Source organism: Hippocampus zosterae, chromosome 18, assembly GCF_025434085.1.
Source record: "Hippocampus zosterae strain Florida chromosome 18, ASM2543408v3, whole genome shotgun sequence".
NCBI lineage: Eukaryota > Metazoa > Chordata > Actinopteri > Syngnathiformes > Syngnathidae > Hippocampus > Hippocampus zosterae.
The window spans coordinates 10,974,287-10,997,028 of record NC_067468.1 but is presented as its reverse complement, the minus strand read 5'-3'; the positions used below and the strand labels follow the sequence as shown (position 1 = coordinate 10,997,028).

At 42.3% G+C, this 22,742-nt stretch overlaps 1 protein-coding gene across 9 annotated transcripts in view; it reads right to left on the bottom strand.

Moving 5' to 3' along the window:
- Positions 1 to 22,742, bottom strand: part of LOC127591331 (mediator of RNA polymerase II transcription subunit 13-like) — a 146,659-nt gene that overhangs the window by 108,106 nt on the left and 15,811 nt on the right. For all 9 annotated transcript variants that reach the window (XM_052051339.1, XM_052051345.1, XM_052051347.1 and 6 more), the window contains exon 2: positions 14,414 to 14,651. In XM_052051339.1, coding sequence (XP_051907299.1) covers positions 14,414 to 14,651 — 238 coding nt within the window. The remainder of the gene's footprint in view (positions 1 to 14,413; positions 14,652 to 22,742) is intronic.

The window sequence follows — 22,742 nt, the reverse complement described above, 5'->3', positions numbered from 1 at the left end:
TAAATGTATAATTCGCCGGCGACTCGACTGTATTAATGCGGAGTCGGCGGGCGCAATTGAAACGACTGGAGAGAGAGGAGCGGCGGGGGAAAGATGGCGCGAAATGCGGAGCCACTCCATTTTGATGCGTTTGTGTGTTGGCATCGCACCAACGCTAACAACGACTTTCCCCAGTCACTCCCTTCTAATTTGACAGTCACTTACTGGGGCTCTTCACACACACACACACACACACAAAGCGATCCGTTTTGATGTCGGGGATGTGGAGTGGATGGATGCAAAGTGCCAAGTGTTCTCCCCTAAGTCGCCAGTAATGAATAAATGAACGGGACGTGGTGTCTGAGCTGTTTTTTCGCACGTCGTCTGGGATCTCCTCTCAGATTTCGCCCAAATAAACTCTTGCTGCTGAACACTGTGATTTTTTTTTTTAACAGCAAGTACATTACATTTTTGAAAACATACATACATACATACATAAAAAAAAATCACATATACATATATATATATATATATATATATATATATATATATATATATATATGTATATATATATATATGTATATATATATATATACACAGTATATATATATATATATGAATTTTTGGGAGGAGTTCACAAAGCATTTATAGTGGCCATCAATTATATGGTAGATTTTCACTTGATTGTCGTGAACGCCAAAAAAATAAAAAAATAAAACACCTGATGAATTCCTTCGATGTGCTTTAATAAAGACATCAATCAACTTTGTAGCAGTCAATTTACGAGCGGCGTAGTTTATGGCTCCTCTGAATGGCTCGACTCTGTTTGGCTTAATTTGCTGAGAGCGCTTCCCAACCGATGAGATACTAAAAAAAAAAAAAAAAAAAATGTGTATCGCCGCCATCGTGTCAGTTTTACGCTTCTCTTTTATGATGTTTCCTCTCTGCGTGAATTTAGCCAATTAAAAAAAAAAAGTCTGTGCGCGCGCAGGGAAAACTTTTATTGACAGTTTACTGTTAAATATTCCGTGAGTGAGAAAAATGCAAGCGAACGTATGGCATCTCTCCCTTTATGGCTTTTGAGCACGATCTCTGTACATCGCGTGTTGATTGGGAAGCGGCACGCTAACGTTTTGAGTGGATCCAAAATAAAGCGATGCAGCCTTTGATTGTCGTTACGCAACGTGCAGCTGAAGGAAGTGTGTTGACGTTCGTAAACTTGGACGTCACGGTCGAAGAACGAGCCCGGCAACTCGGGGGCGATTTTTTAAAGTCAGTTTTAATTAATCTTGACAGCAGATATGTTAGTTTTTATTTTATTCTGAAAATGTTACATGCAAATTCCGTTTTTAGTTTAGTTTTAGTTTTAGTTTTAGTTTGTTTGGGTTTTTTTTGAGTGTTTGTGAAGTGTACGTGTAATAAAATAAACCAAACCTCAAGTATGAAATGAAAAAGATGACAACAAAGCCTTTTTTTTGCAATAATTATAGTGAGTTTTAGTACGTTTGGCAAACATAAATGTAGTTCCCATCGTGGTATTTTTTTGGAAGCACGTTTTTTTTATTTAATTCCCCAAACAAATGTTTTTTCAATATTGTATCAACTTATATTTAACATTGGTCCCGTGCAGCACTAAAAAGAGTTTTTGAGCAAAAACAAATATATATATATTCGTCTAATTTCTCCGACCTCATTAAAAAACAAATAAATACATATATACATGTATATTCGTCCAATTTCTCCGACCTCCTCCAATGAGGTCAACAGACTCTCAAATAGCACAGCACAATTTATCATGTTTGCATTTAGGAGTGCAAGATGTAAATGGGTGTTTATTAAAAAGATATATATATCGAGAAATACCAAGGGCTCAGAGAGGAGCTGGAGAGAGCCTGGAAGGTAAAGGTGACAGTCGTGCCTGTGGTGGTCGGAGCACTCGGGGCAGTGACCCCCAAACATCTCAGTCCAGAAATGTGCAGTGCTGGGAACAGCAAGGATACTGCGCAGAACCCTCAAGCTTACTGGCCTCTGGTAGAGGACCCGAGCTGAATGAGGGACGGACACCACCCGAGGGGTGAGATGAGGATTTTTTTTTTTAAATATATATATATATATATATATATATATATCAATATTTATTGAAAAAAGGTCCCATTTCTGAGCCTTTTGACCCTCATGTTAAACCGCAGACACTTGAGCACCTCATTAGACGTGAATGAGGCTCGAGGAGGGAGGCAAGACGGTTATTGAGAGGCTTAGTGGGAGTCCACAGGGCTCCCTAACTGCCACTAGAGGGGGGGAGCGAGAAGGGGCGGCCACAGATTTACAGTGAAGCCCCCCACCCCCACCCACATTCACCTACATCCCACTGCCCCTCCCCGAAAGTATGAACAGGAGGGAGCTGGAGAGCCCTCCTGGCATTTTCCCAGGCAGGGCCAAGATGCACTCGATTCAAGCATGGGATAAATCTGCGCGCCGGCTCCTCAGCCACCTCGCAGGCGCTTCTGATCTGATGGCGCAGTTCTCAGATCCGATCGGTGGACAAGTGTCCACCGCTTCTATCTTTATTGACAAACGTGGCAAACGGCAGCACGTGGCGATGCAAAACAGAAGCCATATAGATATTACGGCGTTGCCCACTCGATCGCGGATCATCATTCGCACCACCGCAATACCCCTCCCTCCTTTTTTTTTGTTATGTGATCTCTTATGTTTTTTTTTTTTTTTAACAGTATATGTATTTACTGTGCATATAAAACAGCAGTGGAACAGCAAAAAAAATTCTAAAGTGAAAAATGTTTTCCCAACTTGCACATATTGTACCTCCATGCTGCTCTGGTTCAACATGGCAGCAATAATTAATCTTTGCTATTTGTCCAAACATGCAACTCTAGTGGATGCAGCGGAAGCATCAATTGTGCGGTTACAGCAAAAAAAAAAAAAAAAAAAAAAAAAAATCGGCTTTCGAAAGCTGATTTAAAACACAAAAAAAAGCAAGAAAAGGCCAAGGGAGAAAATCAATTTAGCCGTAGCAGTCACTTGACGTGGGCTGAAAGGCCACACAGACTGCTGATATAAGTCCTCAAACACCAGGAAGGAAGCGGGCGCCTTATTATTATTATGATTATGATCATCCCGTCTCAGCCATAATCGCATGCACAGTTGGACACGCGGTCATTCCTCGTGAGCGTATCGTTTACAGCCGCCGCCAACGCTATCTGCTCTTTTATCATTCGACCAGAAAACTAATCAGCCGAAGTACATTTTTGCAAGCTCGATATACGACATTACACACATATAGCCGCATGAATTTGTTTATCGTAAACGTGAGTCACCTGTGTTATTGGATCGTGTTTTTCCCCGACGGCTTTGGGCATCGGTTAATGGGTGAAAATAAGCTGATTCGCCGACTGAAATGACAACCATGGTGCAGCCGTTATCATCGGCCCCAATCTTCATTTTGTCTGCCTGCTGACTTTTAAATGGAGCCTTGATTATAAAATGAACTTTTGAGAAAATTAAGGGATTTCAAGTGTGTCCGAAAAATACCGTATCGTCAGCGTGTGTGCTTCTTTTGCGGAAAAATGTCGCGGCTGACGCTAATCTTTTTGTCAAGTTGTATTTTCTTTTTGCCTCTACAGTCCTCACCAAACTGAAAACAATCAATTAAATACTCGAGCAATATTTACCGATTAACATTTTTAAATAAATTGAAATTTCTTTTTTGCAATATAATCGGTATAATCAATCGATTTATCGTATTTTCCACACTATAAGGCGCACCCCAAAGCCTTCGATTTTCTCAAGAGCCGACAGTGCTCCTTATAATCCGATGCGCCTTCTACATGGATCAATATTCTGATTACTAGGACATGGTATTGGTAAATGCTATGAAAAGTGCTTTGTTCCAGCTGCAGCAGTTGTGAAAGCGCAGTATAAATTAAGCGGTATTGTATTTTATTCCTCTTAGCGCGGCTCCATCTAGTGGATGCTTAACGCAACCTCAGGTGCAACCTAAATTGACTACAAAAAAAAATCAACTCAGTGCTGTGATTTTTTTTTCGAAATTTTTTTTTTTTTTTTACTTTTAAGAATCGAGCTGAAACCGTTCCCTCCCACCCCACCATTTCAATAAAAATGGTACAGTCCTCATTCTTTATGAATAGTGTCATACTACCTTACAGTAACAAAAAAATAATAATCCCACACATACACAGATGAACTTTGACAGAGGTCTGCGCTTTCCTGACTGTTATTGCGGTTTAAACTTGAAAAAAAAAGAAAAAAGTTGAGCTCTTGTTCTCATCTCCGCGAGCCGACATCGCACTTTTGCCTGCCCGCCTGTCAACTCTAACGTCGCACTTCTTCTCTGATACCTTGGAAAATTTCCTTCACGTTTGTGATAGCTTCTAAAATGATTCCCTCCATCTGTTGACTTCTTTAATATTCACCCTGTCGCTCTTTTTTTTTTGGAAGCACATTGCTCACAGTCGCTCTATTCCCCCTTTTTGGGACGCAAAAGCACACACACACACACACACACACACACACAAAGCTCTCATTCTTTCTGGCTGTGTTTTTTTTCTTTAAAAAAAGTGGGGGGAGGAAGGAAGGGGAAGAAAATGTATGGTCCCTCCCCATTACCCTCACCCTTTCTGTGTGCAGCTGGGAAACTTCACCCTTACATCTCGTCTCTCTCTCTCTCTCTCTCTCTCATACACACACACGTGCACAGTAGAAGGTCAGGAGGTCACAGGCCACACCCTGGCAGCCCAAAAAGGAGTGGATACAAAAGAAGGAGGGAAGGAAATCAGAGATCCTCAGTCCTTCCCGACAAATTTACAGACAAGTCAACACGACTGAGGTCATCCCCCCCCCCCCTCATTATTATTATTTTTTTTAACCACCCACCATTAACACAACAGCAACGCAAAATGAGATGAGGAAAGAAAGGAAAAAAAAACTTTGCTTGTCTCGCCGTGACTGAACATTTGTCCGTGTGCTGTTTGGAGATGAACAGACGAGTCACACATTGGGTGTGAATTTTCCCCAAAGAAGCCAAGGACGGGGCGCGCCGTCTATCCGAAGGGCCTCATGACAAATCCCAGATGTTGCCTCCCACTTCCTTAACGAGCCGTTTCTTCTTTTTTTTTTTTGAAAGCGCAGCGCTCCTCCTCCATCTCACCCCCGGCACGTATATCTTCCCCTCCCTCATCGAACCGCCCCCTGCCCCACTCCCTCTTTTTCTCCTCGGTTCCCATGTTTCCCTTTTTTCGGGGGCGCTTTCCACAAGTGACTCACTCTTTCACCAGCAACAGGGGGGGAGGGAAAAAAAAGCGAGTCAAACATCTCCGTTCTCACTCCCTTTCGCCGGTCGTACGAGGGTCTTATCACCTCCTTCGGTCTCCCTTTTGAGGGAGCATTGTCTCTCTTGAGCTCCTGACTTCATAACAAAAAATACATCAATAAAAATAGAGGGGAAATGATTCACTTGGTCTTGTATAAGTTGCGCTCCGGTAAGAGATGTTCCGAAGACAAATCCCAAAGGACCAAAGAGGAGCAGGCATTGATTGGCGCTCATCCAACAAACCCCACCCCCACCTTTTATTTGCCGAGGAGCCGAGCACGCTAACATCACAGAGCGAGGCGCCAAAAACAAGGGAGGAGAGCAAAATAAAGCACAACAAAGAGCGAGAAGAGGAGGGAGAGAGATGGCGAGTGGAGGGCGGGGGAGACTGCGAGAAGGCAGGCGTCACAAGAAAGAAGGCATGCCAAGGAAAACTTGTTGACACAGAAAAGCGGCTCAGGAGTTGTTATGGATCTGGAATAGATTCCCCCCCCCCCCAATCCCCCAGTCCCCTTCTTCCTTTTAATCAAAATCAGACCATTCTATCATTTCTTCTCCTTGCAACAAATTAGTAGGATCTCATCACACATTTTAAACACTTTGAGCTAGGGATGAAGGATTTTGAAAAATCTAATGCCCCCCCCCTCAAAATAAGCAATTATTTTAAAGGTTCTCTTGGCATGTTTTTTTTAATGTTTAAATTCGATGTCAAGCTAAAAATAAAACAAAGAGGACTCCATTTTGTGCATTGAAAACAATCCATTCATAGGGGAACAGAAATGGTGGAGCAACACATGGAGAGGTCATTAAACAATACTCGGAGGCATGTACTATTCTCACACCAGAGGGACAACGCAACAAACGCAAAATAGAGCAAAAATGGTGGAATTCTCTTAAAATATATGTCAATGCCGTCTCTCTTCAGAGTCCAATACTAAGGAGTCTTATTTTATTTGAAGATGCCAGCTGTCTGCCAGAGGCCTTTTCAACCAAATCCTGCTAAGTTGACAAGGAAAGCCTTCCTTATTGCATTTTTGATCAATAAATATATTTTTCAACCTAACGTAAGGCAAACAGACACGTGTCCTCTCAGGAGCATGTTTCTACGCAATGATTAATAATTGCAGGTTCTTTTTTTTTCCTTCCAAACAACCCCATGAAAAGCTCATTTTCACAGACTCTCTTTTTATTCCGCTTCTTTATTTTTAAATGACCTGTGGGTCTCTTTACCTTTCATCTCTAATGCCATCCGTCAAATTCATATTGGCTAAAAATGACGGCCAGCCGTAACCTTAAATGCTTCCAAATGAAACTTGCGCAAGGGGGAGGAAGTTGCCGTGCTCACACCACAAGTCAGGAAACGCACCAGGGGTGACCAAAGTATTCAGGGAGGTGCGGGTGTGGGGGGTGTGGGGGGGGGGGGGGGGTAGAGGTACTGATTAAACAACCACACTGCAATAAAAAAGGGAAAAAAAGAATACGTGGAGAATTTTAAATGCGCCTGAGTACAACCGTAAAAAGTTGGAATACGGAAAACACTAAACACACTTTTGTTTCACCCCCATACCCCATAATCAGATTTGTTTTTTTTTATCTCAACAAGCGCACTGGCTTTTTCGGACGAATTTGAAATCTGACCGGTTCAAGTAACCGTCACATCGCCAATATGGTTTAAATTGCTTTGGTCAGCACTACAACTTCTGAGGGCCGTGTGGCACGGCAACACAGAGGCTGCAATTTGATTGGACAATAAAAACAGAAATAAATCTAAAAGCAAACATGAACTGAAAGGATTAGAGCCAGTAGAAAAAAAAAGTAATACCGTTTCAGGAACAAATATTTAGGCTAACAAAAGTACAAATTCCAGAAAACTTAAACTATATTGAAGTACAGTAACCAAGATGTGTACTTTTCGGCTTTCCACTACTGCATTTCGGTGTTTCATCCGTTTTCTTAATTTTTTTTTTTTTTAATAACACAAGTTGGACAGCAACGCACACTGGAAAGCAGCTGCTAATTTTCGCACACCGAATGCCAATTGAGCATTTTCCCAACAGCCCTTAAAGCGGTTTTGGGGCGGCTCTCTCAGCAGTGCGTAAAGATTGGACGCGTTAACATTCGTCCGGGCCGCCATTAAGCAGGAAGCTTAAACTGCGCGCAGTCGTTGGGTCCCTAAACAACTGCTGCTGCGCTGCACTTCAAGCAAAACACTTCTTGCATCACCGATCCGAGGATGTGACACTGCTATTAGGTGGACAGGTGCCATTGCGTGCGTACGTGTGTGTGTGTGTGTGTGTGTGTGTGTGTGTGTGTGTGTGTGTGTGTGTGTGTTGGGGGACATGGCTATAAACGCTGCATCTGTTCAACAAATCTGCCCTACAACAGCAAATTAAGGAACACTTCCGCCAAATGCGCTTCTTTGGTGTCTTGCTGGGAGTTAAATTAACAGGTTTACGTTCTCGCGCTACACGACCACTATGCGGATTAAAAAAAAAAAAAGGAAAACGTGGATGAACATTTGGTGCCTGTTTTTACAACGGCAACAGCTTCTGCTGGTCTGTCGTGGAATACGTTTGTGGGAAGTTGCCAAGAGTGAACCTCTGCCCAATATGATGCATCTTTGATTTGCAGTAACGCCGACGTTTGCGTGTGCCTGGTTAAACGCGGAAGCCAAAAGTCATGCCCAAGTTACTCTCCCCTCCTTCTGTTAATTCCATTATATGCGTGATCCTTTTCTCATAAGTGGCGCCGCTTTGATCCACTTGTTGCTCACCTATCTTTACTGCCCCAGAGCTGATAATGAATATGCACGAGCACTTTGTTTCGCTCTCACTCCCACGGGAAGGCAGCGACTGCTCAAACGTCGGTAATGATGCTAAAATGTTTTCAAAAGGAGCAGGATCATGATGAAAGTCAGCCGTTTGTAGGATCTGGGAGTATATAATTACACATTTGAGCTGTGCTATTGAATCATGTCTCTACTCTGTGCTATTTGAAAGGAGTGTGCATTAAATTGAGAGTAGTAGGCAACATATTCTCCCCCGCCGAAGTTTGTTGTCAGACATAGGTAAGCGGACCGGCTAAGCAAGTACAAGCTCTCACTCTGAAACGCCAGGGAGTGCATCACACTTTTAGAAGCGAAAAAAGGAGGAAGGGGCATCCGGAAATGAAATGAACACAAAGATACTCAAGTCTCCCCTAAGTGGAGGAAGGAGAGCCTCGTCACACAAACGAATTGGATTTAGTTGGAGGAAACCGTGTACGTATGCTAATGTGCTAACACTCAATGATTTTAATTTTCACTCCAGCTAGTCGGATGTTATGTTTGTTATGTTATTATCTTAGCAGTAAGTTCCATATGCCGCTAATGTGCTAAAGCTAGCTTATCAATGCTAATTACTCTGTGACCGCCCAAGGTACTGATTTCAAGTCTAGTTAGCTTAGCCTGTGAGTTGTTGTTTTATGTACTCAATGTAATTTTCTTTGCTCAACTTGACCACCCAACTTGACCACCCAACAGATCGAAAATCAAGAGAGCTTGCAGTCTGAGTTTAGCGCCTATCCCCAGGCCAAATTAGCAATCTTACCGCGTACTATTCATTTCAAATCTTATTTGGCTCCTTAATGTGTGTTTGGAACTTTTTAAAGGATGCCCAAGTTTCTTTCATGTTTGCTATCCAAGTTCATCACCTAAATTCCCTATTGTTAGTTGGCCCATTGAGTGTAGCTTCCATTCCAAATCCTGTTCTTTTTTTCACCCCCTTAAATCATTTGTATTCTGCTCATCTTAACTCCAGTTTCAAGAAGAAGAGGTGCTGTGTAAGCCTAAAAAAATTATATTGCTATTTTATTGACAAAGTGAGACATTTGTACAGTATTGGGGGTTTTGGCTGGTGGCAAGTCGTTGCAAGAATGGCTCTCGTCATCCAGTAGATTTTATCCAAACCAAACGTCTTCTCGGCTGTCTCAAGTATTCCACCCTGCACTCACCTTGACCACATGCTGTTGTGGCAGCGCACGGGAACACCGCCTGCAGTGTGATCAAAGTCATCGGCCTCGGCTTAACTACTCAACAGAAAATGGCTTCCATTCATGATCCACTCTACTTTAAGACTCATATACCCTGATTAGTTGTTCTGACAGGAGAAAATGTTCCCCGCAACATAGTTTGAATACACTCATCGTTTTAGTCAACTAAAACCGCAGATTCCATTCCAGTCAGTCACCAGCTGGTAAGAACAGATCATGCGTAGCCGCTCCTGTAGATGTGGACATAAGGGGTGTTCACATGGCACACATTTACTCCTGCGCTGCACCGATGTAGTTTGTTGCGATATATTTTGCACCGCCACAAATTGTGTTGAGCGTTCACACGTACAAAGCCGCTGAGCGTGTCTGCACCTGCACACCAAATCTTGCCGTGTGAACACCCCTAAAGTGGGCTTAGTAGTGAACCCTGGAAAACACCAGCGGACCTCTTGTTTATTAAAAAATAAATAACATTGTCTGTATTTTAGATTTATGCATGTTTGTGGTTGAAGCCATTTGGTAGACTTTGATCATTTAATATGTTGTAGTGATTTTAAAAAAATCGATATGTGATATGGCTAAAATGTGATGTTTTATCACATTTGGATAAGAATCCTAAATAGCAAAAGCAATAAGTCTTACAATGGTGGCAGAGTTAAAAACTATCAATTTGGGGTTACATTTCCATGTATCCTCGGCCACAAAAAAGTAAGACAACGCTCATTACAATTAAGTGTCATTAACATCGCTTTCAAGAACATTACTTCACTTGCTAGCAAATTAGCTCGATAAAAGCTAGCTCCGATAGGTTGGCACTATCCCCGATTGGTATAACATTTAAGCGCTTCTTGTTTGTTCACCGTTAGCTGATCAGCTGCCAACGTTGAAAGGAATGCAATGTATGTCAGGGTCTGTCTCATCTTCAATTGATTTAACTGATTTTGCTGTGCATAAAGGTCTCTTTGGACCACAGCTGGGATATTACGATACGGCGGTAATTTCAATAGCCGGATAACAGATAATATCTCTCCCGCTTTGATGAAATAACCATCCGTATGATGAATCGTCTCATTACCCGCGCTCACGGATTGTGCTTGTGCATGAGTATTAATGCTGCGATGACGTTGCACAATAACCTCCTAAAATCTGCTAGGTTATATATGATCCTGTAGCTGGGTGAAGGTACTTTTGCACTCTGGACTTGAGTAGCAGTACATATAATTGTGTAAAAATAAGTATCGCTGCAAGTGATGTACTTACTATAGCATATTTATCTTCTGGATTTGCTAGATTGTGAAATGAGTAGCAGAAAATGTGAGATTAGCGAATGGTAATACTGGGGGGCGCTGGGGGGGTGGGGGTGGGGGGGTGGGGTAATGACTCTATAGTTGACTTTGCCTTCTCTCCCTTTCCATCACGTCGTCATGCATGCAGGTTGAGCGAGCCTACGCTGACAATTAAAAGAATGGAACGTACGGACATCTGTTTTCATAACTGAAAAATAATCAAGAACAAATCTAAAATCCTTCCTCCCACCGCTGATGCCTATCAAAGGTCAACAATATCAAAACTGCGACATCATTCGCGCTGTAAAAACGAAACACCGCGAGAGTCCACAAGTATTCATATTGATGACTAGCGTGCCAAATATGCGCGCAGGCAACATGTTAATGACTCAGCCCATTCATTTTTATGTACCCATAAACAGCACTCAGACCATACATTTTCTTTTCTATCCAGCCGATACATTTCAGGCCAACCTATTTCAAGACGCCACTTGTGAAAAGTGTCTCTTGGAAGACTTTGCCGTTGAAGGAAAGACAATCTCAGAGAGCGACAACTCCATTTCTGGCGGCGCGTGCTCTTGGCGCCATCTCAAAGGCATCATTTATTTAGACTTGAGCACCAGTGAAGAGATTTATCACCTTCAAACAATAGCAACGCTCTCAAGATTTTAAACCGTGCGGCTACTCAGCATTTGTTCACGCCAACACGTTTGGTCGGCGGGTTTACGGGCGGGCGTTGCAATTACAGGAACTTCTTTATTTTTGTTTTTTGTTTTTTTTAAATCGATTTGACGGTTTCAATTACTGAGAAAGGGAGACACAGTCAGATCAGGGGTTGTCAAAATGTTTGGGTCCTTGGACCCATGACAGGAGAGTTACTTTTCCAAGAACCTGCTCATCATCATCATCATCATCATCGCCATTTTTTTTCCAAGGAAAAAAAATCACAGTCCTAACAAGAATACATTCATATTTCATCGAGATAAAAAGTTGTCATCTTTTTGGATTTTTCCAAAGCTTCTCTCGTGCTCAATGGCAATTAAACATCACTACCATGGAACCGAAATGCAATAGGAAATAAAAGGCTGCCTATTTCTGAATTAAAAAAAAAAAAAGATAACTCTAGGGAGAATTAAGTCAGAATTTTTTTAAACAATCCAAAACATTAAAAAAATGCACATTTTTGAGAAAATCGTGAATGTATGATAAATTTGTTTATCATGATCATTATTTTATTGCAAACAATTAGAATCATTACAAGAAAAAAAATTTTCAATAAGTCGTCACATTTTTTTAATCGTATCATGATGACATTCAAGCCAAAGTTAAAAAAAATACCTTCATTCTCTCGAAAAGTAAAACTTTAAAAAATGTAAATACATCTTTAAAATGACACTATTCGATTCTAACCCATATCAAGCATGTCAACAAAAACGTTAATTTCATGATTTGTCGTTCACTGAAGTCCACTCCAGGACATTTAGCGAGCTCATAGAGTGGCCTGCAGAAGTCAAGATAAACACGTCTAATCCAGACAAGTTTGTTGTCGAGCTTCCGTGTCTCACTGGGCAAACGCATTAAACTGTTTGCATGGAAAATAAGCAACAGAATGGATCATGTTTTCTTTTCCCGGCGTGTACTAAGAGCTTGAAGACTGTCCGGTCAGAAAGCCAATGGACTTCTTTTTTATGTAGGATTATATAATTTCCCTCTTACGCTGTCTTTTTTTTTTTAACTTTTGCCAAGCTACAGTATATAAATGCATCTTTTGTTATCATGGGCCAAGTTGAATTTATGAAGTAATAGTTGGTCCCTGGTTAAAAACAAATAAATACATATATTACCATGAGAATAAAAAAATATAAATATATTAGGTAAATACTGTATTACAAGTAACTATTTTTTTTGGTATAGTGACAGATGATCAATAGATGGCGTACGGCAGATACCACAGTCAACTGTGCAACCACTTTATGTGAAAATTTTGTTTGTGTCCTAAGCTTCCCCCCCACCCGCGTACAACATGCCCTTGACTCAAAGATTTGTAAAGACCGTTATCGAAATTTCATGGCTGGAATGATTTGGCTGCAGCTGTTGTGAAAGCGCGATATAAATCAAGTAGTATTGTTTTGTCATACATTTTGGTCCCGAATGCATAAGTACAGAGAGTCATGACGTCATAGTTGTAGTAATACTGGCCTATTCTGTATCTATTCATAACACTTGCTTTCTGTCTGGGTGACATAGGCTTCATTTTTAAGGTTATTCTAGGATCCGTGCGTATTTTCAGCATGAGCTGCCAGTAGCACTTAGCAAGGAAAGTAGTACATACAGCACATTTGGACGAGCGCACAATAGATTTCTCCCGTGAAGTATAATTTGTGCCCGAGCCCCACGCTGAGTTTATTCCTCCATCCTGCACACTCCCACTAGATGACTGGGGACTGACTGCGCGTTGGCAGTCGTCTGTCTGGAACAACAATATCAACATACAAAGGGACCTCTCGGTATTACACGTGCTGGAACAAAGGGCTTTCGCCGACATCTGTCAAGCATTCGCATGCTGTGCCTTCAAAGCTCTTTTCATGGCCTATTCTCACTATCGCGACAACCTCTGCATCCACGCTGCGACACCCCCTCCTTTCTCTGGTTCATACTGAAAGCAGAGGCAGAATATCATCTCCCTCTCTCTCTCCCGCCTCCCCCGCGCTCTGTCTTCCCGCGGCTTAGTCGATATGTTGGATTTCGACCCGCGCGCGCGGCTAGATAATGCAAATGTTTCTATAAATAGGGGCAATAGTGCTGACAGTAGCAGTCTCCCAAAGTGCGATAGCTCGGCGGGATTCTCGCACACGCGCGCCAGCGCTTCATCAAAGCGATAGTACCCGAGCAGCATATAAACACTTGAGCCGCAAAGCAAACACATCATAGATATGTGCTATAGGAGGCGCAATTAAAGGACTTGTCCGCACAAAGCGCAAACACGTCTTGAACAAACGGCACAAAAGCCTGCCGAGGGCTCGACGGCTCGCGCCACGAGAGGTCTGTTGTGTCTCGGACAACAAAAGCACGTGTGCGACGTCAGTGCACGTCGAACGAGAAAAAAAAGAGAAGACGACTCTTGTCTTCATTCGATGACAAGAATTGCCGTGGCAGTTCATTTTATAAATTAAGTACAGTGGTACCTTGACTTTGTTGCGGGAATAAACTCATGTCCATTTTCCCTATGCCCTCCCCCAAAACGAAACAATTGGCTAATCTTCAGCTCAAACTCACTTCTCGGCAGAACAAATAGTTAACATTCCTTCCGAAAGAGGCCTCAAGCCATTTATGACGCCACTCTCTGTTGGACTGCCAAGCAAAACATGTGACTAGGAGAATTATATCTTTAAAACATTAAAAAGTGAGCTAGCATTGTGCTAAGGCTAACACAATGCGGACCGCATGTCTAACCCTACAAACAATGCAGCAACACATTTTAGAATAATTAGACGGACAGACTTGGACTTTTTGGGGGAGGCTGAAACGGATTATTGACATTGCCATTCACTTCAACAGGGAAAGATGATTTGACTTGCATTTAAAGGTGACCGCTGTATATTTATCAAGTGTTTTTCATATACTTTAAAACGGTATGAGCATGAAAGAACTCTCTTTAGGGTTATTCCTAACAAATCTTATGATGTCTAGACACTTGAGCAAAGTGCAGTAAGATGGCGAGAAAGAGGAGAGCAACTTTTGTCTCCTCCTCCTCATGTTCCTGCTCACTCACCTTCCAGCTCGTGATGGATGACATCCGACAGGTTGGGCTCGTCACCCCACCAGAAAATCCACAGCTCCTTGGCGTCTGGCTTGATCTTGCGGCGCCACACGCACAGCAGGTTGGCCTGCACGCAGCGCATGAAACTGCGCAGGACCGGGTCGTCCTGTGCGGGCGCCGAGATCACCGGACCGTACTCGCCATTGCCACGGAAGTTGTAGCAGCGCCATTTGATGCCCGTCAAATCCGCCTGATGGGGAGAGAGGGAGAAATAAGGATGAAGACATCAATTCAGTGCTAGCTCTTATCAATCACTAGCGACTGCGGCGGCATTTGTCTTTGATGAGGTTTGAGCAGCAGGAAGTATTTTGTTGCGTTAAATGAATTGCCTTTTCCACATCAACATTGCCGGAAACTCAATCACTTTGGCAAGCGTGAATATAATGGAAATTTTGATGTGCAGTATTTTTGGGGTCCCTATCACAATCAAACACAATGCCACACACATTCAACGTCACCGATACAGAAGTCATGAGGATGATGACACTATAAATTTATATATATATATATATATATATATATATATATTGCTCCTTGGAGGATTTCCATTAATTGTGGAGTGGTTCCAAAGCCGAGAAACATACTGCGGGTGCTCCTTTCCAAGCACATGGTTCGGATTGATTTTTCTTCATCTCTGGGAAATTGGCTTGGTTTTTAAAAAAAAAAAAATATTGCCTTTAGTTAGTTACTTGGTTAGTTAGTTCGAGAAGATGCAGGAGGTCTATGATGTGAGCAATTTACTAAAATCGTTCACTTGCCGGAGGTCTTTTGTCTTCCGGTGCCATTCGAGTGTGTATTTATTTTCCTACACGCAGGATGATATAAAGCAAGCACTAAGCATGAATCGATAATGTGAGTGCGGCGAGGCTTTTACACTGCAATAGCACTATTGTGTTTCACATGGAAGGGGAGGGGAAAAAAAAACATCCAATGCGATCAATAACTCCTCGGAGGACGTCCAATTACGGTTGCCGACTTCCTGTTCAAATTCACTTTTGCACGTAACGTCTTGCTGCGAAGTGACAAAGAAGCACCGAGCTCTCTGGACCGGACGCAAGACACGGCTTGTCCATATTATGACATAAGGCAGACGGTGCATAAGGAGATAGTCAAAGATTACAATCATTCCAAGCAACATCATGTGTATGTGTGTGTGTGCGTGCGCGCATGTGTTTGGAATGTTTCATTAAAAATGTTATTTTTCTGTGCTCATTTAAGTGTGTTCAATTCAGATTCCCGCTACCTGTAACACTTTTCCAGAACGTAAATGGTGAGAGAAGATAACATGTCTCCCATGACTCATAACTCCAGATTACAGACTCAGGGTGATATACAGATAAAGTGATTTTTATCCCCCCCTTTAATATGACACAGATTCGATTTTGTTGCGAATGACTAAAGAGTTCAATAACCACATTTGGAAAAAAAAAAGCTTTGGGTAAATAAAACTGGGGGGCAGAGAAATTTCAGGGGTGTGAGATCATGTTATGCAACGGAGTACATGGAGTCAATCCTTGGATGCCTACTTACAAATTACAGTCCGCTGAGGTCTTGACTCTTTACATTTTAAATATTGAGATGTTTTAAAATCCGACATGGTGGCGGTTGGCTCACCGACCGACAGACATTTAACCTTGGATAGAGGTCTGCACCGTCTACAGTACATGCCCTTCTTGTTTCTGTTGTAGGTTAGGCTGTGTTGCCACATCTTGCGCATGAGTGCACAAAAGGCGTACAAGAGCAGACAAGGGGGTGGGGTGTGGGGGGGTTTGGTTGTTAGGGGGTGTAGTTGCATACCCTTCTCTCTTGTGTTCATTCAGCTTTCGGGATCATGTTTGGCACTCTGGTCACAGTCGTACAGCCTTCAAGGAGTACTTTACAGAGAGCCTAAATTAAGCTTGCTACACACGAGAGCTAGCTAGACAGGCACCAAAAAATGGATTGTTAGCATTTTAACCTTTATTTGTAGTCTTTGTGGAAGAAATTGAAAAGGCTAGGCTAACTGTTAGCTTATGGGAGTAACTTCAGTGAAGTGACACACTCTTCATGTGGAGAACGACAAGTTATGCAAACGCTCAATCAAAACCAGATGCTCCCCTCGCGGGGTTGGTCGCTAGGCCCAATTCGTTGTTGACCGCACACGTAAATACTGAGACCGTAAATACGGAACAGGATTAACATTGTTGGTCCGGACCATTTTTCGAGCAGATCGGGAAAGAAAATTCTTCCTAACATGCACATAACATCACATCATAATGACTGAAGATGACTATCGGGCTTTAGCTCAATTTGACTCGAACGGGAGAAATCCAACTCAAACTAGGCCCAATTATCAGTATGCGTTGACTGCGTCCAAAAAGTCCATCCAAACACTGCAGCGGCTTGCATGAATGTGCACAGCTGCATGCCAAGCTCAGCCATAATTACAAACGAGTCCCTCCTATAATAACAGTGCGTGTAATGGGAGATATAAACATTGGCACTGAGATAAGCCCTGCCCTAAAATTAGCCACGACAAGGTCAAGGATGCTGTGTCTACCAAAGCCAATGAAAAGGGGAAAGAGAGAGAGAGAAAGAGAGAAAGAGAGAGAGAGCGAGAGCGAGAGACATCTGCTTGCACTGCTGCCTTGTCACTCACAGTCAGTGTCAAAAGTCCTTCCACTGTTTGACACTGCTGTCTACTACCGCTGGATCAGGGAGTAGGGGGAAGGGGGTGGGGGGGTCATGCAACCTGACAGTATTGTGTGCCGACACAAGCGCGGAAGGCAAAATGTGAAAACTTCCTTTCTGTGCGGTGTGTCGCCGAATCCCGCCGAGCGCTCGTGGAGGATAACTTAAAAAGCGCGGTGACATGTTTGCAATCACACACACATACAGCAGATGTGATGATGATGACATGCACGCCATGATGGATGCGCTCATGTAAACAGACGCGTGTCAGGAGGCAGACGCGCACTCGCCTAGCTATCGGTTACCCCTGCATGTTTTTATTTGTTTTTGGGGTTTTTTTTGGGTGGACAACGGTGCAGTCAATCTGATACTTTTTTTGTGATTAGCCCCAAAACTCACTGTAAAATAATTGCATTTTAAAGTTAAGCAGATGGTAAATAATTTTTTTTTAATATTTAATGCCACTCCCAGTTCAACTTTACAGCCAAACTAAGCATAAAATAGAGACTTACTTAATTAAAACTTTTCCTGTAAGTCTACTATGTTTATGCTAACCCATAATGGGAAACCCCATCGAGAAGAAAATTAATAGCATCAATGTGGTAGTGTTTAAGCAAGGCTAATTGAAAAAAAAATAAGGGTGGAGCAACAAATGTAGACAGACAATATTACAATACTCACGAGAATATATTACGGTAGTTATCCTCTGCAAAAAATGAGTAATATTACTGCAGTTGCTGAGTCACTTAACAGTAGTTGTGAAAGTCTTCTTCATTTGTGTCTGCTAAGAGTATTGGACTGCCAAGTCCCGCACACTAAAAGGAACCGCACAGGGAATTGATCGTTGATAAATGATCAAATGTGTTGTATGATGCAAACAGGTCGAACCCAGAGTTATTATTTCTATTTCTATTTGTGTCTCGAAGGGGAAAGCTGCCTTCAAATCAAAACAAATGGCAAATCCTGGGCAACAGATGACGGTGAGAGATGTTCCAAATGTTTGGTTACTTTGGATTAATGATTGCTTTCATACTCATACACTCGTTTTGTGCAGATTATTTATTGCACATGGAGGTACAATATCATACAATACGGAATAAAAACACCTTTGCTATTCTATTATTCAGTGTCTCATCGCGCGAGACTGATACTATCAGCCCGTTATCATAATACATTTACTAAATTCACACTTTAAACACTGGAGTGAAAGCGGAGGGGGTGTGGTGGTGGTGGTGGGGGGGAGGGGGTAGGCAGTTGCCCCTGCAAATAAAATTATCTGCCGTTCAATCGGTGCATTTAGTGACAAATCAGTGCTGCAATCTGCCGCGCAAACAAAAGCAACCTTTTATCGTCACGCCTTTAGTGATACGGGGGGAGAAGGGGTGGGGGGATAATCACCACGAGGTAGACGCCGAGAAGTTGTAAACACAGTTGCAGTGCGACGACACTCACCCCGGAGCGTTCAAGGAAGAGTTTGAGATCTACACATCGGATTTGATGTGTTTGCACAGCTTTAGTTCCATAGCACAATTAATGAGCAAAGTATTCCTGCACGGGTCTTCAAGCTGCCTTTTGTTTTTAGATGATTTTGATCAGTGATTCTTCTGTCAGAAAGAAAGAAAGACTAGCTTAAAAAAAAAGTACTGTTCACACCAATACTTAGCGGGGGAAAATGCAGAAAAGCTTTTTGTGACTTTGGTGCTCGTAAAATTTACCTTTGTGGCACCTCAAAAGCCTGAACACCTATAAAATACCAACAACGAAAATGTGCTTTTGATGGAAAAATAAAGTATTTACATTGAATTATTAGCATAACCATTTTATATTTGACAAACTTTACTATGTGCACGCCGTTTGATAGTCGTGGTAGTAATAGTAGTATTTGGTTGCGTGTGTGCATACATGCAAGTGTGAGCGCATATGTACGTCAGCACTTGTAATTTAAATAATCTCCATCATCTTTTCTCTCTTTTGTGACCATCTTTGTAGTACACTTAACGTGACAAACGCATCGATCGATCAGAAAGGTACACCATGTTTTCGGAGTTTATGCATTGTAATGACACATGGTGAAATCCCACAAATGAAATCCAATGCTGTAATCTGCTGGCTATATTAATTTTTTATCCCGGCCAAATGATCAAACCAGTGTAGGTCAAGAACTTTCCCTGACCTTTCCTATTAAAAAAATTGATGGCAATTGACGTCAAAAGCGCTTCTCCATAGTCGCACCAAAATTTAATGAGCCCTTCAAAAATGTCATTGAAATGGACAAAATTGTTCATCTGATCGTTTTACCGTTTATCTGTCAAAATGACGAAAATAGCAACTTGAAATTCCAGGTAAGTCACCCAGGGAAAAACCTTGAGAAAAGAAATGGTTTACTTTTGTCTCTTAAACATGAGCAAAAAGCAAAGAGGTCAAGAGTGGGGGGGGGGGGGGGGGGGGGGGGGGAACAATCGTGTGTCTTTGTCCCTCTCTGTCAATAAAACCTTCACTCTTCTGAGCCTGTTTTTCACTCGGTCGCTCAGTTCAGTTCAGAGCACCGGACCCAAAAACAAGAGCTTTCCCTTCCAACATTAAAGCGGTGACCTTCCTCCCACCTCTATTATCTTTCACCATCTTTGCTCTCCCTCTCATCTCTCAGCACGCCCTTACCATCACCCAAAGCCTTTTGGGAGTGGCTCAAGAACCCTCCCCCAACGCCCAACATCAATCATCTTTACATAACTTAAAAGTACGCAGAAAAGCCAACCAATGCATTCCCTTGCATTTCCCACATCATAACCTCATATAACCTTTTGTTTTACTACAAAGTTAAGAAAGTAGACCCCTTTTTGATAGTATATTTTTCACTTTGCTGTGAGACAAAGCAATCCCAGGGGTTGGGAGGGCACCAGATGCACAAGGCAAATGATAACTGCCTTTCATGTATGTGTACACACGTGACCTCGCCTGAGGAGAAATGCAGTAGTCACACATCTACTCGGTCATCCAGATTGTATTTGAACACGTCTTTATTCAATTGTATCTCTCACTACTCTCAAAGTGCTTATCCTGTCTCGTTTACTTAAGAGTTAACATCCCGTTCCCCACACACCCCCAACGACTGCAAAAATACATTAAAGAAAAGAAAAACGCAGACATAGCAGTGAAACATCATTCATGAAACCGGAGCATAAACGAGTGTGTTAACTGAAACGCCTTGAAGGAAAACAAGGTGACCCGAAGCTCAGGCTTGGAATGACTGCATGTATGTGTACTCCGGCAGAAGGTCAAGCTCGGGACACGTCCTCATAATCTTTATCATCCATTACCGTAGACAACAGAGAGCCTCATTTCCTTACACCGCAGAGGTTTATCATAGTACAGTCCTGAAGGGAGACGTGTGCATGTGAACTAAAACCAGAGATTTAAAACGGATAGGAAGCATTCGCCGGCTTCAATATGTCATCTCAACAGGAAGACATTGTGTTTTGCTCACAAGAAAACCATTGAACTCAAGTCAACTCTATGTTATATGTAGAGAGCACCTAAACAAAAATCATTTTGCTGCATGCACCCTGCTGTAAATGGAGCAAAAATTGGATATACAAAAAAAATCTAAGACTTGTTTTGGTAATTCGTTTAAACACTATAAAAGAGTACGAGACTGACACGGCTCAGGGCAAGTCAAAAAGCTTGTAAGAAAAATCTTGAAATGAACTCTAAAATTAGCTAGCGAAGGTCAGCCAGAATTGGAGTTATGTGCTGCCTCCTACAAGCTCCAGTTAGGAGCCGAGCAGCAGCGAACACAAAAAAAAGCAGGGCTCTGAAATGGAACCCTGTAGGACACCGTATGGAAGTGGGTTGGGGCAGGACTCAGAGCAGCCAAGGCAAACACAAATTTCAGTCTGACAAGCATTAGAGCCCGATCCTCGTTAGTTGTCATTATCGGATGGCTAATATAGCTTTGATTGTGTCTGTAAATAAGCATGAAAAATTATAATTGAGTGAGACAGTCAGAGAGATTCTGTCCACATCAATGAACTGAAATGCCTTTGAACTGGATGGAGGCTAAGCCACCGCAAGCAGACATGTGTTGATATCAATAAAAATCAATAGGCTTAGATATAGTTGACGTCTACAAATCATGTTATTGACCCGGTTTAAGGCAAGAGTCCCTGATAACTGGCTTGACACATGGCAGACAATAAACCGGCATGACATATGACCATAAGCACCTGGGCTCAGATATCAGTACAACTCAATATGGTTCTTTTTTTTTTTAATCAACAAACAAGAAAATTTGGTTTGAACAACTCAGATTACAATGACCTGAAGTTTTTTTTTGTGTGTGTGTGTTTTTCTTAGATCCCATCGAGGACCTTTAGTTCCTTTCTATGAAACACTTTATGAATAGTTAGGTTGAAAATTCTGAACCCCTGCGTTTTTACAATCTTTTGGAAGTCGATAATTATAACATATTACATCGACGTATAAAAGAGATTTCACAAGTAGTACGGGGGAGACTGGGAGGAAAAGAATGCAATTCATTTTATTGTTGCTGCATTTAAATATCTTAATTACCTTATGAAATATATTCCAACCCACTTTCAACTGTCTGCATTGAAAAAGAGGCTGAGAGAAAGAATATTACTCGAAGAGGCGCGTGCGTAGCTTTTAGCGGTCTTGTGTAATTGTGGCTAATGCGCACACTGAGCAGCTCGATCAAAGCTGACACAAACTCTGCAAGCACGTCATCCAAGAGCAATGACACTCGCCTGACACCCGCCCCCCCCCCCATCCCTCCACCCAAACGCTTTGTAGAGCCTCACGAGCTGATGGGCTGACAAAGGAGGCCCTTTAGGCAATTGAGAGACGGCTTGTATCAGCAGTTTTACCTCGTCGGGCACAAGTGCGACACTTGTTCTGGCCGAGTGGCATCGCTTTCTCATCAACTTCCAATCTGCTTCGACGCTTGACGAGTTGCCAATATTGGGGCTCATGTGGTGTGTGGTGCACGCCGCCGCCGCTTTTTTATAAAAATCTTTATCGGGCCATCAAGGAGCACGCTCGCTTTCATTTCATGTCAGGGAGCAAACGGAAGAGGTTGAAGTAATGTTGAAGAAGTGAACGTGTTTAAGTACAGTGGCGGTAAGAATTAAACAGTCAAAGAAGTTACATTAAGGGGCGTGGCCTAACAAATGAGGAAGGTGGGCCGTTTCGTCTGTGTGTGAGCACCTGGCCGTGAGTTGTCGCCTACAGCAGCGAGAGTTTTCACTTTCAATTGGTGTGTTTGACTGTTTGGTCACAAATGAAATCCCGCAATGTGGCGAGGGAACACTGTACTGAAGTTGATGTCGATTGAATCCATCGTTTACGGGAAATTTGCTTCTTAGAAAATGCTGGTAATAAAACGAGTACTATTTTTAAACTACAGCTGTACTGTTAATCTAGTCGCACATTTCTTGGTATCTTTATGCACTTCTTGGATCAAAATCTTGACCCGATATGCTTGGTCGAGATCCGCAACCCAATACTCAAGGTTTATTGTAAATAACCTAGCATTGGCTCAGTCCCTTCCTAATGCAGCACTAGGTTGACTATTTCACCCAAGTAGGGTTACTTT